The sequence below is a fragment of the Canis lupus genome, chromosome 30, assembly GCF_048164855.1.
Source record: "Canis lupus baileyi chromosome 30, mCanLup2.hap1, whole genome shotgun sequence".
Classification (NCBI taxonomy): Eukaryota; Metazoa; Chordata; class Mammalia; order Carnivora; family Canidae; genus Canis; species Canis lupus.
In genome coordinates this window covers 34,650,571-34,665,953 of record NC_132867.1, presented here as the reverse complement: position 1 = coordinate 34,665,953, position 15,383 = coordinate 34,650,571, and the positions used below count along the sequence as shown (strand labels likewise).

General features: G+C 45.6%; 1 protein-coding gene and 1 long non-coding RNA gene across 6 annotated transcripts in view; one reads left to right on the top strand and one right to left on the bottom strand.

Moving 5' to 3' along the window:
* Positions 1–15,383, bottom strand: part of DOP1B (DOP1 leucine zipper like protein B) — a 105,231-nt gene that overhangs the window by 42,518 nt on the left and 47,330 nt on the right. For all 5 annotated transcript variants that reach the window (XR_012021389.1, XM_072806904.1, XM_072806902.1 and 2 more), the window contains 5 exons: positions 13,764–13,883; positions 11,424–11,526; positions 10,114–10,305; positions 7,021–7,705; positions 5,164–5,435 (listed from right to left, as the gene is read on the bottom strand). Coding sequence is in view for 4 of the 5 variants with exons in the window: in XM_072806904.1 (XP_072663005.1) it covers positions 5,164–5,435; positions 7,021–7,705; positions 10,114–10,305; positions 11,424–11,526; positions 13,764–13,883 (1,372 nt within the window). In the remaining variant the exon portion in view is untranslated. The remainder of the gene's footprint in view (positions 1–5,163; positions 5,436–7,020; positions 7,706–10,113; positions 10,306–11,423; positions 11,527–13,763; positions 13,884–15,383) is intronic.
* On the top strand, positions 4,262–14,996 carry LOC140621637 (uncharacterized). Its single transcript, XR_012021390.1, has 3 exons — positions 4,262–4,381; positions 11,730–12,069; positions 14,733–14,996. It is a non-coding gene; the product is annotated as an uncharacterized lncRNA (long non-coding RNA).

The following is a 15,383-nucleotide window of genomic DNA, read 5'->3' as shown; positions in this document are numbered from 1 at the left end:
GAGTGGTAAAGACTCAGATATGTACCACATCTGACTCAAAATAAAAATCAAGGCTTCAGAAAGAACTCAGAAAAGCATACTTTCCAAAAACATCACCAAGGGTACATCGTCAAAACAAGAATATTTAATGCAGCCATTTTATTCTATTGATAGCTTTCCAAAGATTCACAGACTAAATTCTTCCTTCTGTTCTTTCCCTGTGCCTTACAACATAATGACCGCAAACTTCTCAGATAGAAGCAGGAACAAGGAAGAGTTGCCCAGGCACAGCTGCTGGATTAGTGACATGGTTCCTGGTTGCAAGATCCACACGGACTCAACTCTGGTAAGAAGAGGAGGGGGCATGTCCGGGATGAGGGACCCGAGCCCAACAGCAAGTTAGTAAGACTCTAAGGATCTGACGCCATAGATGGGGTCTGAGGACACAAGATAGTCTGGCTGTGTGAGGAGCTCCATGTGCTCTCCCAGAAAAACTACTGTAAATAAAACTGAAAATTATGGAAAAAAAAAACAATCAAACATTTAGAGTCTCTGGAAATTATCCTAAGGACATTCAGGAAATAAAGAAATATTTATTCAAGAAAATCTAATTCCAGTAGAAAAAACAAGTCTGTAGCAATGGAACTACAACCCTCCCTCTCACCCCCCAGCCCAGCTTGGTGTGACAAGGAACGTGATTATCCCCCTGACCCTCCCCAGCTCCCAGTCCAAGGCTCTGCATCTTCACGGAAGGCACAGGCCACAGCATTTCACTCCTTGTCCTCACTCCTGGGTGGAGGCTGTGTCCACACACTGTAGGCCAAGAGTGCTTGAGTTCAGATCGTTCTTTCCCTAGTTTACTGGTAGGGGGACATTCCATGCTCAGAGAAGCAAGATCAGATGACTGGAGGCTATACCACTGGGGGTGACCTACAGGGCTTGCCCTCCAAGAGAAGCAGGCAACTGTCTCAGTCCCAGCACTTCTTGAGCAACAGGATGCAGAGACTTTGTCCAGAGTGAGAGGCAGGCCACAAACCAGAGAGCTAGCTCCTCCAGGAAAATGTGGGGCAGTTCAAACCCAAGAGTGCTCTCAAAAGCAATGGAATTTTTTAATAAGTGATTACAAAGAGGCTGGTAGCTCCATGACAGCAATAGGCCAGCTTGTTTATCAGAAATAACCAGGACAAGAGACACTTTGGAAGAACCCTCTTTGGTAAACAAAACAACTCAAAGATGACCTCCAGAAACCATGAGACTGTGGGGTAACGTACGTCTCTGCTCACTGCTGAAAACATGAGAGCAGTGAGCCAGCAGTTTGTGGAGCCCAATAGTGGGGTATACACTGACAGACAGCTTCACAGAGACCAGGGAAAGAGACAGTCAGTGACAAACCTTCTTAGGCCACTGTCACTGCAGGCTGACCGCACGTCCCTCCAGGGAGCAGCACTAAAGGACTCATATGGCAGGGGAGACAGACTCCACCAAAACAGTCTAGGCAAGTCACCAAACAGCAGACAAGGACAAAACAAGATGCGGATGGCGGTCAGAATAAAGTTGCTATGATACATTATCTAAAATATCCAGGTTTTGATAAAAACTGTAAGACATGCAACAAAACAAGAAAATATGATACTCGCATAAGGGAAAACGCAGGCAACAGAAGGTGTCTGGGAGAGCAACCAGGTGTCAGATTTATTTAGCAAAGACTCCAAAGTAGTGATTGTAAGTATGTTTAAATAACTCAAGGAAGCCATGCTTAAAAAAGTAAAGGAAGATATGATGACAATTTCTTTTCAAGTAGAAGACATCAACAGGGAGACAGAAAGTGGAAGGAAGGAAGAGAAGGAACCAAATGGAAATTTTGGAACTGAAAGTACAATAACTGAAATGAAACTTTCACCCCTCAAAGGGCTCACTGGTTCATCTGAACTGAAAGAAGGAAAACTCGGTGAAGAAAATGGATCAACAGAAATGGTGAAATCTGAAGAATAAAGAGAAAGAAACGAAGGAAAGGAAACGGTCAAGTGCAGCAGCAGCAGCACGTCCATAAGTGGAGTGCTGGGGAAGGAGGAGGAGAAAGGAGCAGGGAAAATATGTGCAGAAGTAGGGGACAAAACCTTCCCAAATTTGATTTAAAAAAAAAAAAAAGATATTGAACTACACATTTAAGAAGCTTGAAGGATTCCAAGTAGGATAAACTCCACACGATCCACACTGGACACATCACAACGAGAGGCTAACAGACTAAGAGAAGGAGGAAACTTTGAAGCAGCAAGAGAAAAATCACTCCTCATTCACAAGGGAAACCCAAGAAGATGAAGAGCTGCCTTTTCATAAGAAAGGCTGGAGGCAAGATGACAGTGGGATCACATATCCAAATGGGGGGTTCCAATGTAAGTTCCAACATTCACATGAGCATTTGTCACAGATTATTGAAAAAGTGCTGTTGGGCATCTGGATGGCTTAGTTGGTTAAGTGTCTGACTCTTGATTTCAGCTCAGGTCACGATCTCAGGGTTGTGAGATCAAGCCCCTAAGGTGGGCTCCGTGCTGTGTGTGTAGCCTGGTTAGGATTCTCTCTCTCTCCCTGCTCCCGTGCCCCTGTGTGCACAACATGGATGCTCTCAAAAAAAGTGCTGCTTTACTTACATATTGTATATTCAAGCATATCTGGGGCTGTTTAAAGTATATTTATTCTTATATTCCAAGTGTTGAAAGAAAAAAACCACAACCAAGAACATTATACCTAGGAAAACTATCTTTCATAAAAGGAGAAATAAAGGTATTCCATATAAACACTGAGTGAATCTGTTGCTAGCAGACCTGTCTTATAAGAAACTCTAAAGGAAGTTCTGGTGGGGGCATGGGGCAACTGGGTGACGGGCATTAAGGAGGGCGCCCGATGGAATGAGCACTGGGTGTTACATGCAGCTTCTCAATCGCTCATTTCCACCTCTGCAACTAAGAATTCACTACATATGCATTGAATTTAAATTTTAAAAAAATCAAATCAAAACACAAAAGAAATACTAAAGGAAGTTCTCGAGGTGAAAGCAACTGACCCCAGTTCATCAAATCCATATAAACAGCACCAGTAAAGGTAATTGCGTAACTCTAAAAAGACAGCATAAATGCTACCTCCTTTCTTTCAACTGATTTTCTGGAAGAGGCTGAGCACATAGGTATCCCAGCAGCTATCACCAGAACATGTAGAAACACCCTTGTGCGCCAGTGGCATGGAAGACAGGCAGGGCACAGGTGTGCGGGAGGGAAGGCAGTGGCCTGGGTGCCACCTGAAAGCCCCACCTGAAGGGCCAGGAATGTTAAAGAAGAAAGTTAAGTAACAAACTGTATAGCTATTCAGTCTCCTTTCTCCTCCCCACTTCTTTAAAGAACACAGTATCATGTAGTGACTCTAACGCTGTGTCGTGGGGTCTGTCTCACACACGGACACACACACGGGTGTAACGTGCAGAACAACAGCACCAGGAAGGGGAGGAAAAGCTGACACTGAAGGAGGTCTCTGGGTTTCACTGCATCTCAGTCTGGAAGTGAGTAGATTCTGATGAGCTAGGATGTACTTGGTAAAACCCTGGAGCGACCACCGAGAAAGCTCCAAAGATCTACGGAGAAAAATCATGAAAGCGATGCAAACATTGCACTGGAAAATATCCATTTGCTGAAAAAGAAAATGGCAAAGGGGGGATGACAAAACCCAGAAAAAACAGTAAGCACAAAGGCACAGTTCTGTAGACACAGTGAAAGCCACTGAACTGTACACTTCCAGTGGGTGATGTATGTGGCCTGTGAATTATGTCTAAATACAGCTATTATTAACAACAGCGTCAAGAAGAAACCGAGCTGTGAGGTGGCCTGAGTTATGTGACCTGTTTGGGAAGAGCTCATCCCAAACAGAAAAATGGCAGCCTATTTCCAAGGCCTTTCAGCACAGAGGCTCTTAGGACCCAAAGGGACAGTATAGGTTCAATATCTCATTCACCCATAAAACATGCAAAATATCCCTTCCTAAGCGTCACAGCTTTTCAGGGTGCCTGCCGCCCCATCAGTGCAGGGAAACCTGTTCCATCCACAGGTCCCGGTGAGCGGGCACATTCCTCTCTGCATCACATCACCTCCTGCCCCAGGGCCCCTGTCACTGCTGGGTGGGCTGGAGAAGCTGAAGGCACTGACCCAAGGGTGCTTCACTGACAGACTGTTTAACAGCCCCGACCAGTTGGTCCAGAATTACAGGAAAGACATACAAGCATCATTAGCTATAGGAGCCAAACCTGACGGTCAGGAGGCAGACCGAAGGTCAAGTGGCAACCACGTTTGTTACCTGAACCCCTGGATGGCCCAGCGAGGTGCAGAGGGAGCAGCCTCCGAGTCTCACAGCCCCCCAGGTGAGAGCCAGCTGCATTCCACTCTTGCCTTTTGGCCTCCACGGGGCACTAGCTCAATGTAAACTCCACTTTTTCTTTTTTCTCATAAGCTGACTGGAACTGCTTGTAGCTTTCTGCAATTAAATGAGCCCTGGCATATATAGCTTTAAGCTATTTCGCTTTGTCCCCCAAAAGAGAGAGAACACCTGCTCACTGTCTTTGGCAATAATCTTTCTTAAATTTGACGAGTCCTATGTTTTCCTTGAGGTTAACTAGCTTTGGGATGCCTGGGTGGCTCAGTTGGTTGGGCATCTGCCTTCGGCTCAGGTCATGATCCCAGAGTCCTGGGATCGAGCTCCGCATCGGGCTCCCTGCTCAGTGGGGAATCTGTTTCTCCCTCTCCCTCTGCCCCTCCCCACTGTCCTGCTGTCTCTCTCTCTCTCTCTCTCTCTCAAATAAAAAAAATCTTAAAAAAATAGTTAACTAGCTTCAAAGCCTTTACCCTTATAAGTTAGGGCACAATCTCTTGTTCCATATATTTAGATAATTCAACAATCTTTGCATATGAAGTCCAGTTAGCCTAAAACTGAACACAAATCTTTATGGAACTCTTGCTGCAGAGCCAGAAACTGTGCCAGCAGGCTGGGGTAGTGGCGCAGACAAGGGGAGCACAGGTCTCCAGCAACCCTCTCGGGCTGTCCCCCGAGCCACCATACCCCATCACAGCGCCTGCCACCTCGCAGGCAACTTTAAATAAGTGGTCAGGAAGAGGCTCCCGCCCACCTCCTCCGAGTGGGAAGTACCTGATAGAAGTCTGTTTTCTCTGCAATGACTTTCAGTATTCCTGGAGCAATGGGAGGAACCGTCACCATCTGCAGCTTGCCGAAAAAGGGGTTGTGTCCAGAGCTCTTGTAGCGTTTCATCTTGTCTTCGATGACAAGGGCCAGGGATTGGGAGTGGTTGATCACCTCCAGCAGAGTGGAGATGGCCACGTTCTGGAGGAAGCAGTCAGACACACAGCAGCCCACAGTCATGAGGGATCGCAGCCACGACGGGAAACTACAGTCGCCGGCTCCTGAAAGGAAGCAGGTCAGACAAACAAAATCCCATGAAGACACACCTCCACCATGTGCAGGTTCTAAGACACCCTGAGATCCACAAGTCGGGTGGCCAGCAGGGGGATAACCTTCCGCTGGGGACACGGTATCAGCCATCACGCAGGGCCAGAGGACAAAGGAGACTGGGTCTGCTTTCGAAAGCTTGTCACATTACTGGAATTCTGGAAATGTCAATCTCAAGGCTCCGAGATGACTCAAAGTGTTTACTTTTTATTTTAAAAATTTACATAGAGAATTCACGTTAAAAATTTCTTCTAGATTTATAGAGTCAATCCACATTTTTTGGCATAGAGTTCGAAGTGTTTTTTCAAGGCTGTCTTGATGGTGGGACACATGGCACTAGCTTTAAAAGGGCCCAAAATGCACCGTAGATTTAAAACCTAGTGACGTGCTTCCAAGCACAGGTCATCTGCAGCTAATGAGCCAAGAGACACACTGCACAGGAAATTTACTGTAATGACAACAGGAGGGGACAGCTTTGTCCTGCATTCCCACCAATGTAATCACTTTTCTCTTGTTCTCTATCTTCCTCTTTTTTCTTTAAAGCGTTCACTACCTGCTAAGGATTGAGTTGTGTCTGCCCCAGATTTATACGTTGAAGCCTGATGCAATGGTATTTGGAGGTGGGGCCCTCATGACGAGATGAGTGCCCTTATAACAGACACCAGTGAGATCTCCCTGGACCCTCGGGCTGTGAGCAACCCGAGAGAAGGTGGCTGTCTATAACCAAGGGGAGAGCTCTCATTAGAAACTGACTCTGCTGGCACCCTGACCTCAAACTTCCAGCCTCCAGAACTGTGAGAAGGACATTTCTGTCCCTTAAGCCACTCTGTGAGTGCTGGAGCTGCTAAGACACTGCCTATTATGGGTAGAACGGTGTCCCTCCAACACCCCCAAATTCTTACATTGCAGTCATAAACCCCTTTAGGACCTCAGAATGCAAACTTCTTTGGAAATAGGGTTGATGCACATGTAAGGAGTTAAAGCAAGGCCATACGAGGGTGGGCCCCTAATCTGGTATGACTGGTGTCCGGAACCCAGGACATGTACACATATGCAGGGGGGCACCATGCAAGCTGCAGTTAGGATGCCAATAAGCCAAGGAACTACCAGAAGCTAGGGGAGAGGCCTGGGAACACATCCTCCTGATCCTTCAAATGGAGAACAGCCCTCAGATTTCTGCCTCCAGAACTGTGAGACAATACATTTCTGTGGTTTTAGCCATTCAGCTTGTGGCACTTTGATATGGCACCTTAGCAAACTAATGCCGATCTTTAACAACCGGGATGATGGACTAGTCTATTCACTGATCATCATTAAGCACCTTTTCTGTTCCAGACCTCTTAATGGGCTGTGTGGGACCGCTCAAGTTTAGAGATACGGTCCCATCCTCACCAATCTGCCCCCTTTAAGACGCAAGTCAAAAGCACACACAAATAGTGACAAAAACACACAGGGCAGACAGGGTTTTGACTGGTCTGTGAACACCAGCTGAACGACAGGGCTCCTTGAGGAGGACTCTGGGGGGGGCAGCCCTCTCACCGGGAAGCTGGAAGAGCGTTTCGCAGAGCCGCTCCGTCTCCTCCTCAGACAGGTAGACGGGGAAGGTGGCGCAGTCCAGCAGCAGGTGGCAGGCGGCGGCGAAGGCCTCCCTGCAGCCCTCCCGCGAGCTGCCCAGGTCAACGACCACCTGCTCCACAGCCCAGTCCCTCTCCTTCTTTGGGCCGGGGCTCCTGGGAAGAGGTGATGGCAACTCCGCACTTTTTGTCTTAAATGGAGACCCTCGAGCTGTGAACAAGTCTGAGAGCATCTGCTTAAACTGGGGCACGCTGATGGGCTTCGCGTCCCATGGGTTCTTCCTGTCGGAGTCGCTGCCTGCTGCACACGGTGGCCCGCCTTCATCCCTCTGGCCTGCGGGCTCTTCATGCTTGTCCTCTTCCCCGGACGTTGTCACTTGTACTCCAAAAATGTTCTTGTGGGCAAAATTGGCGATCAGCTCCTGGATGCAAAGAAATGTCCGCTGCATACTCCCACCCTTCTTCCAAACATCGTCTTTTTCGGGAGAAACCCTGGGGACTCGCAAGTGCTCCGAGAGCTCTGGCGATGAGGCACTGAGCCCGATCCCACTGTCTTCAGACTTGAGGGGAGGAAACGAAGCATCTTCATCAACTGGAATCACTGCCTTGGTGTCTATAATCATTTCACTGTTTTCACCTTTTACTGGGCTCTGTAAAAAAAAAAAAAAAAAAAAAAAAAAAGGAAATTTGTATTTTACACTTCTTGTGAGGCCAAGAGATTCAAATATCGGGCATACCATGAATATGTACTTCTTGTTTTTCGAAACCCTAATTCTCTAAAGCAAGAGAATCCCTGCGTGAAAGCATATAATAAAATGAAGACAGCACATCAGGGGGAAGAGAGAGGGAAGAGGCTGCCGGGCCCCACACTCTCCAAGGAGGCAGGCTTTGAGCCCAATCTGTATAATTTATTTAGGTTCAAGGTTCAAAAACCCTATTTAAAAATAGTTTCTGACATATTTTAAATTAAAAAAACTGAATGAGGATATTGAGCTGAGGGTAAAATAAAGGCCTGAAGAAATTAATGAGCAAAAAGCCAGAATAAAGTGTTTACCTGTGTGTATATGGTACCCATCTGTCTATCTATCTGTGTGTGTGTGTGTGTGTGTGTGTGTGTGTGTGTATTCTGGCTTTTTTCCTTTTTTTTTTTTTTTTTAAAGATTTTAATTTATTCATGAGATACACACACAGAGAGAGAGAGAGAGGCAGAGACATAGGCAGAGGAAGAAGCAAGCTATATGGAGCCCAACACAGGACTTGATCCCAGGACCCTGGGATCACAACCTGAGCCAAATGTGGGACTTGATCCCAGAACCCTGGATCACAACCTGAGCCAAAGGCAGACACTCAACCACTGAGCCATCCAGGTGCCCATTCTGTGGCTTTTTCAAGGAGATGACACTGCAACCTTCAACCAGTCAACCTCTTCTCTTACAGTGTGCTCTATAGGGAAGAATGAAATAGAATGCACTTTGTGAAACATCATCAATTGTATTTGTAGACACATGCTTAAATTTTGTGTCTTAAATCATTTAAGGGAAATTTATTAGCTACAATAGCTAGAAAAAAAAAGGGGGGGGGACTAACTTTGGAAGGGAGATTACCAGTCTGTAAGTGAATCTGCACCCAAGTGCAGGCCCGGCCCTGACCACTCAGAGTGGAGGGCCCATTGCCTCGTCTGTCTGCACTCCTGCCTGCAGCTGCACTGAATGGGTGTCAAGAGCAGAATTTTCAAATCTTTAAGGAAAGCAGAAAATAAAAACAATCCAGACTGCGGGCCTCGAGCTGCTTGGGGGAACTCTGGCTGTTATTGTCTTCTGGGAGGACCCTTTGGCAGCATCCATACCAACTTAGAAGGAACATGCATCTCTCCCAGTTTAAAAAGAAATGGGCTTGATCACAGTCCACGTGGAGGAGTTGATCCTTCAGAGAAACCTGCAAGCACGAACTAGTTGTGCAAGGATACTTAGTACAGCACTGTTTTTAACATTGAAAAACCCGAAATCATCTATGTGACCTTGGTAGGGGAAGAGCGGAAGATGAGGTAAAGCAGCAAGACTATATGGCGTGGAAACCAAACAAGAGTAAGAGACCTCTATGTAGACCAAAGTGGAAAGAGAACCAAAGTGAGTCAGAAAACAGCAGATGTTATGGCTTGAAGTGTGTCCCCCTCAAAAGATGAGAAGTCCTAACCCCGGTACTTGTAAATATGACCTTCTTTGGACACGGGCTCTTTGCCGATGGTCAAGTTAAAATGAGCTCCTCAGGGTGGACCCTAATCCAACATGACTGATGTCCTTACAAAGAGGAAATCTGGCATTGTGAGGATGAAGACAGATCAGGGCAATGAGTCTATAGCAGAGGGACACCAGAGACTGCTAGCACCACCAGGAGCTGGGACAGAGGACGGAGCCGTCTCTTCCTCCCACACCCTCAGAGAAAACCAGCCCGGCCCACGCCGTGATCCCTGACTTCCAGCTCCAGAACTGGGAGGCACTAACTTCCGCTTATTTAAATCACTCAGCCAGTGATACTTCCCTACTGCAGCCCACGTAAACTAATATCTCACTTAGATGCTTAAAAAGACACCAGCGTCACACAAATACAAACATATGCATAAAAAGGTCTGGAGACTGAGCTGAATTGAAGCAATAGCTGTAGGAGAACGTAGCGGGGGTGAGCAAAGTGAATGCGGGTGTCAGCTACCAGGCTAGATGCTTTTAGGAAGGGTTTGAGGATTTTAGAAGCATATTTTAGCTATTACCTTTATATCCCCTGATCTTTACTCCTTTTTTTAAAAAAATTCATTCATGAGAGAAACAGAGACAGGCAGAGACATAGGCAGAGGGAGACTGCAGGCTCCCAGCAGGGAGCCTGATGCAGGACTCGATCCCAGGACCCTGGGATCACGCTCTGAGCCAAAGGCAGATACTCAACCACTGAACCATCCAGGCGTCCCTGATCTTTACTCTCACTCCAACCAACCCTAATTCCTTCCTGCTCCCAGGAAGGCAAAAGCCTAGCCCAAGGGAGCCACTTGTGCTCCTCGGGGCCATACCATGCTTCCGCTCGTGGGCTCCATGTCCAAGTAGGAAGGTGGCATCTGGACCTTGCTGAGCACTTTGAAACATGTCTTCAAGGCATGCGTGAGCTCAGGTAAGCTCAATGCCTCCATTTCCTCAGCTAGAGGCTGCACCAGACAGCCCAGCACCTGAGGGAGGTACTGGGTTTGCACCTCGGAGTAAAGTTCCTGTGGAAAACAAACATGAGATTAACTAACAGGTTTCCAATTTCTGGTCAGAAAAAAAATGCACCTCAAAATGGCACCTTGAAAAAGTCCATTTTTAAAAAGATTTTATTAATGAGAGAGAGAGAGAGAGAGTGAGCATGTGTGTGTGTGAGAAGGTGGGGGGGATAGAGGGACAAGGAGACTCCTCGATGAGCAAGGAGCCAGACATGTAGCTGAATCCCAGGACCCTGAGGTCATGACCTGAGCCTAAGGCAGACACTTAACACACTGAGCCACCCAGGCGCCCTGAAAAGTCAATCTTTTTAGAGAATGAGTGTCTCATGTTCATTCCCAAATCAGAAAAAAAAAATCTCTTTGATCTCAACAAATCAATGCACATTCTTTCTCTCTTTTCAAGTGTCTTTACCTTTTCTTTGCTTTTTTTCTTCCTAAAGACTTGGGGGAGAGAGAGAGAGAGCATGCATGTGAGCAGAGGGAAGGGCAGGAAGAGAGAGAGAATCTTATGGAGGCTCCACTCTCAGCATGGAGCTCGATGTGGGACTTGATCTCAGGTCCCTGAGAATTATGACCTGAACCAATCAAGAGCTAGACGCTCATCTGATTGAGCTACCCACCCAGGCGCCCCTCAGGTGTCTTTACTTTTTCTAATAGAAAATCACTGCCACGCTTACTTCCATATTAAGGAAATTAGTTTCCTTTAAGAAAATTAGCCAGTGGCACAATTTTACCTAGAAATACATTTACTCTCACTCCTAAATAACGGCAGTGCAAGGTGATGCCAGTTTATCTGGCTTACGTGACCTGGGCTCAGGCCACTTACAATCGGCTCAGAGTTATAACTTCTTTTATTTTTTTTTTTAATTTTTAAAATTTAAATTCAATTTGCCAATATATAGTACATCATTAGTTTCAGATGTAGTTTTTTCTCTACCTGTCTCTTGCATAAGAGACTTAAGAGGTTACATTCAGCTACATCTTCCAGGCCAAAACAAACATAAAAAGTGTTGTGGATTTATGCGCACCCGCTTTTCAGGAAGGTGTGGTTTATCAGGCCAACAACACTAATGAACGGAAATAACAGCAAGCACGGGGTCACCACTTCTTGGCAGGGGCCTTACCAAGGGGATAACATCCAGAAGGAACACCAGGAGGGTGCAGAGCTCCGAGACCGTCGGGGGAGGGCTGATGCTTTTCCCAACAGTGTAAGTGTGCTTCGTTGGTCTACAGAAGTCACGGGGAAGAAAATCCAATCAATTCTTTCTCCTCTAATAACTTTAAGTATCTCTTATGATGTCGAATCAAGTTACTCTATTTCAAACATAACGAAAGACAGCTCTGTGTTCTAATGAGGAAGCTTCAGTGACTAAAACCACTGGACACAGAGGTGTCAGTCAGTGTCTTGAATCTGCCTGTCTCCCAAACAGGTCCAACTCAGACTCGAACTTCATCAGTTCAATGAGGGTGGTCCCTTGGTGGTGGGATTCCGAGCCCAGCACATCCTGCTTTCAACAGGAGCAACGCTAAGCAAACGCGTGGTCCAAGGGAAGCCGCCTGGCTAGAGAAGACATGGACTGCACAGGTCCACCTGCTGTGGGGGCAGCCTGAGATGACTCCTCCATGTGACACCCTTGAGCTCATCCCCGTGAGCCACTTAGCTTTTCCAGCTTCCACAGAGAAGTTTAACTTCACCGGTCAGCTCTACGGTAGCCGCTTATACAAAAACTCAACACTTGTTTCTAAATAAGCAGGCAGCTGGTGAAATAGGTAAGTCAAAAACCATACATGTTGGTTCTCAAAACAGAGTAGCTTTGGATTCATCGAGCCATCACAGCACAACTCAACCTGGGTTGTCTTCATTGCAAATTAGCACCTGGCTACCCAGGGGTTTATCTTAGCAAGAGAATGCCTTTGAAGAACTGCATACACTATAATCTAGCAACTAATCTCAGGAAACCCCCAGCATATGTCTGTAAAGGGACAGGACAAAGTGCTATTTGTAACAATGAAAAAATTGAAACTGGTGTTTCCACCCGATGTACACACAGATCTCCAGAGGACTGTTAACCAACCCCACAACATCAGACTGCAACGTTATCTACAACCTGATATCCCTCATGTAAAACTTGAACAGACACACTGGACTGTGTCATTTCTGGATACACATTTAGTTATAAGGGCACAGACAACATCAGCGGCACGATAGACACTAATAATCCCAATAGGAAAGGAGCAGGTGCTGGGAAGGTAGGAGGGAGTTAGTTCTACCTAGGAGGCAACATTTTATTCCTTTAAAAAAAAAAAATCTGAAAAACAATGGCCAAGTGTTGCCTAAATTTCCAGTAATGGGTGCATGTGTGCCTGGCATTTCTTGTTCTTTCTTACATTTGAAATGTTGCATAGTTGATTTTTTTTTCTTTTTGAGAAGGCAAGCACACCATGTGACTCCGAAATGCAAATAGGCTGACCAAGATATACTGTAGCTTCAGTCTAACACAGCCAGCTGTGCTCTTGCCCATGGGTCCAACTACGACTAATTTATCCATCACGGAGTTGAATGCCTACGGGGACCTGGCTCCAGGGACACAGAGCAGCACAGTGGGATCAGCTGGGGAGTCAGACATTCCTGGGTTCGCATCTCGGCTGCTGCTAATGTGTTGTGTAGTGCCATACCGGGTGCCTCATGTCACTGGGCTCCGGTTTTCTTCTTTGATACAAGTGCCGACTTCTCTTTGGGGGTGTCCCAAGGAGCTAATGGGTGTGCTTGGCTTTCAGGCCAGAGGAGGGCCCACAGCAAACAATAAGTAAAGCTTCTATTAAGTTGCTAGGTTGAGGAAGAACAGAGACAGCAGAGAGCATCATGCTGAACAGTAAGAGGAAGGAAGCCTGATGCTGTGACTTGGACAAGACAGGGGCTGAGAGACTACACTAGTCCCCCGCTGTGGGGAGAGGGTCCTGGGAGAGGCTCCCCAGGGTGTGCCACCATCCACAATGTTGAGGTGGTGCAAGTCACCGACTAAAGCTGACATAAAGCTGATTATGGCAGTTTGAAACATTAAAGCTTTTATCTGACCCGTGATACAAAAATTTCAGGAAGAATTTGAGAAGACTGATGATTTTAAAATCACTTGCTCTTGTCACTGAGGTGCAGAATAAACCCCTTTAAACAGATCCACCTCCCAGAGAACAATATGAAGATATGTTTGGTCAATGTACCTAGAAAATGCACAGGGTTTTCTCAAATTAGAATTAATAAATTAAAAAGCTCCAGAATTATGTGGCAGAGATTATCGGAACCTTCTCACGGGCAATATCTTTTATTCTACTAAAATTTTAAGTGAATTCTCTCCCATTGTGTGCTCAGCAGAGACCACCCACCCTGAGCCACAATAAGCAGCTATGAAACTACAAAAGCTTCCAATCCTTCCTAAACATTCCATAATCCTGAACTGGATACTTACCTAAAGCAGTCCTCAAAACACCGGGTCATATAGTCCCAGAGAAAGTCTGTGCTTAGGGAGGTGATCAGCAAATTCACCGTTTTAACAATCTCAGAGGCATTTCTGTTTTCTTTTATTGCACTGTAAAGGAAGGTGGATGCTCATAAATATATCTATGAGAAACCGTCTATCATGAGAACAGTGTGTCTGAAAAATTGTAATTCATTTACTTTTTTTTTTTTTTTTAAGATTTATTTATCCACGAGAGACACAGACTGAGAAGCAGAGACATAGGCAGAGGGAGAAGCAGGCTCCTCGCAGGGAGCCTGATGGGGGACTCCATCCCGGATCCCGGGATCACGACCTGAGCCAAAGGCAGGCACCCAATCACTGAGCCACCCAGGAGTCCCTCGTTTGCTTATTTCTAGAGAGACAGACAAAACCCAGTAAGGATAAATATGTTACTAGTCTGACAGAGAAAAAAGTTTGCATAATGCCATCCTACACAGTATATATGCTGATACATTCTCTTAGAAGTAAGTGTAAGAGCTACTGTAAAAAGAATCGGTATAAACCAGTCAGTCATTAGTACCCTGCTGGTAAAATAACAGGGTACACCCATTTGGGTGGGAAATTTGGCTAAGATTTAAATGTGCATCTTCTATGACTCAGGAAATGTATTCTAGGGGTTTCTCCTACAGAAGTCCTTGTACAGGCACACAAGTATGCATGAGAATACCACTGCAAGGCCGTTTAAAAATACTGAGAAAGTAGAGGCCACCTAACAGTTAATCAATGGGAGACTGGTCAGTCAGGATTTATTTAAATAAGTGATAAATCCTCATTGAGGAACCAAAGGCAACGTGATGTTCCACTGGAGAAGGCAGGGGAGCTACTCATGACTGCATTTTAAGAAAATAAGCAACTAAATAATTAATGTAATTCCATCTCTATAGATTATTTTCTTAAAGATTTAATTATTTATTTTAGGGAGAGAGCAAGCGTGTGAGCTGCAGGAGGAAAAGAGGGAGAAGACCTTAAGCAGACTCCCCACTGAGCGAGGAGCCCGATGTGGGGCTTGATCCCATGATACTGAGATCATGACCTGAGCTGAAATCAAGAGTTGGATGCTTAACTGACTAAGCCAGCCAGGCTCCCCTCGAATTCCATCTTTAAAATAAAATATAGGCATCGATATATTTATGATTGCATTGAAAATCTGGAAATAAAAATGTTTTATGTTTTTCTTCTCAAGGGCGGTGGGATTGTGGGTGATATCTTTTTTCTCGATATGTGCAAATATTAGTATATTCCACAAAGAGCATGTACTATTTTCGTATTCAGAAAAACAATAATTCTGGGAGAAAAGAACAAACACTCTGGGAGAGAAAAAGCAAACACTCAGAACTCTTGGTACATTGACAATTAAGAAGCCAGAGAACTCTTCAAATAGATTTATATTTTCAATATACCTAATGCCAATTCAAGCAGAAAAAAGTTACATCAAGAATAAAGTAAAAAAGAAGAGACTGTATTATCTTAAAAGGAACAAAAACAAGGGACGCCTAGGTGGCTCAGTGGTTGACTGCCTTCAGCTCAGGTCATGATCCCAGGGCTCCGGGAATGAGTCCCACACTGGAC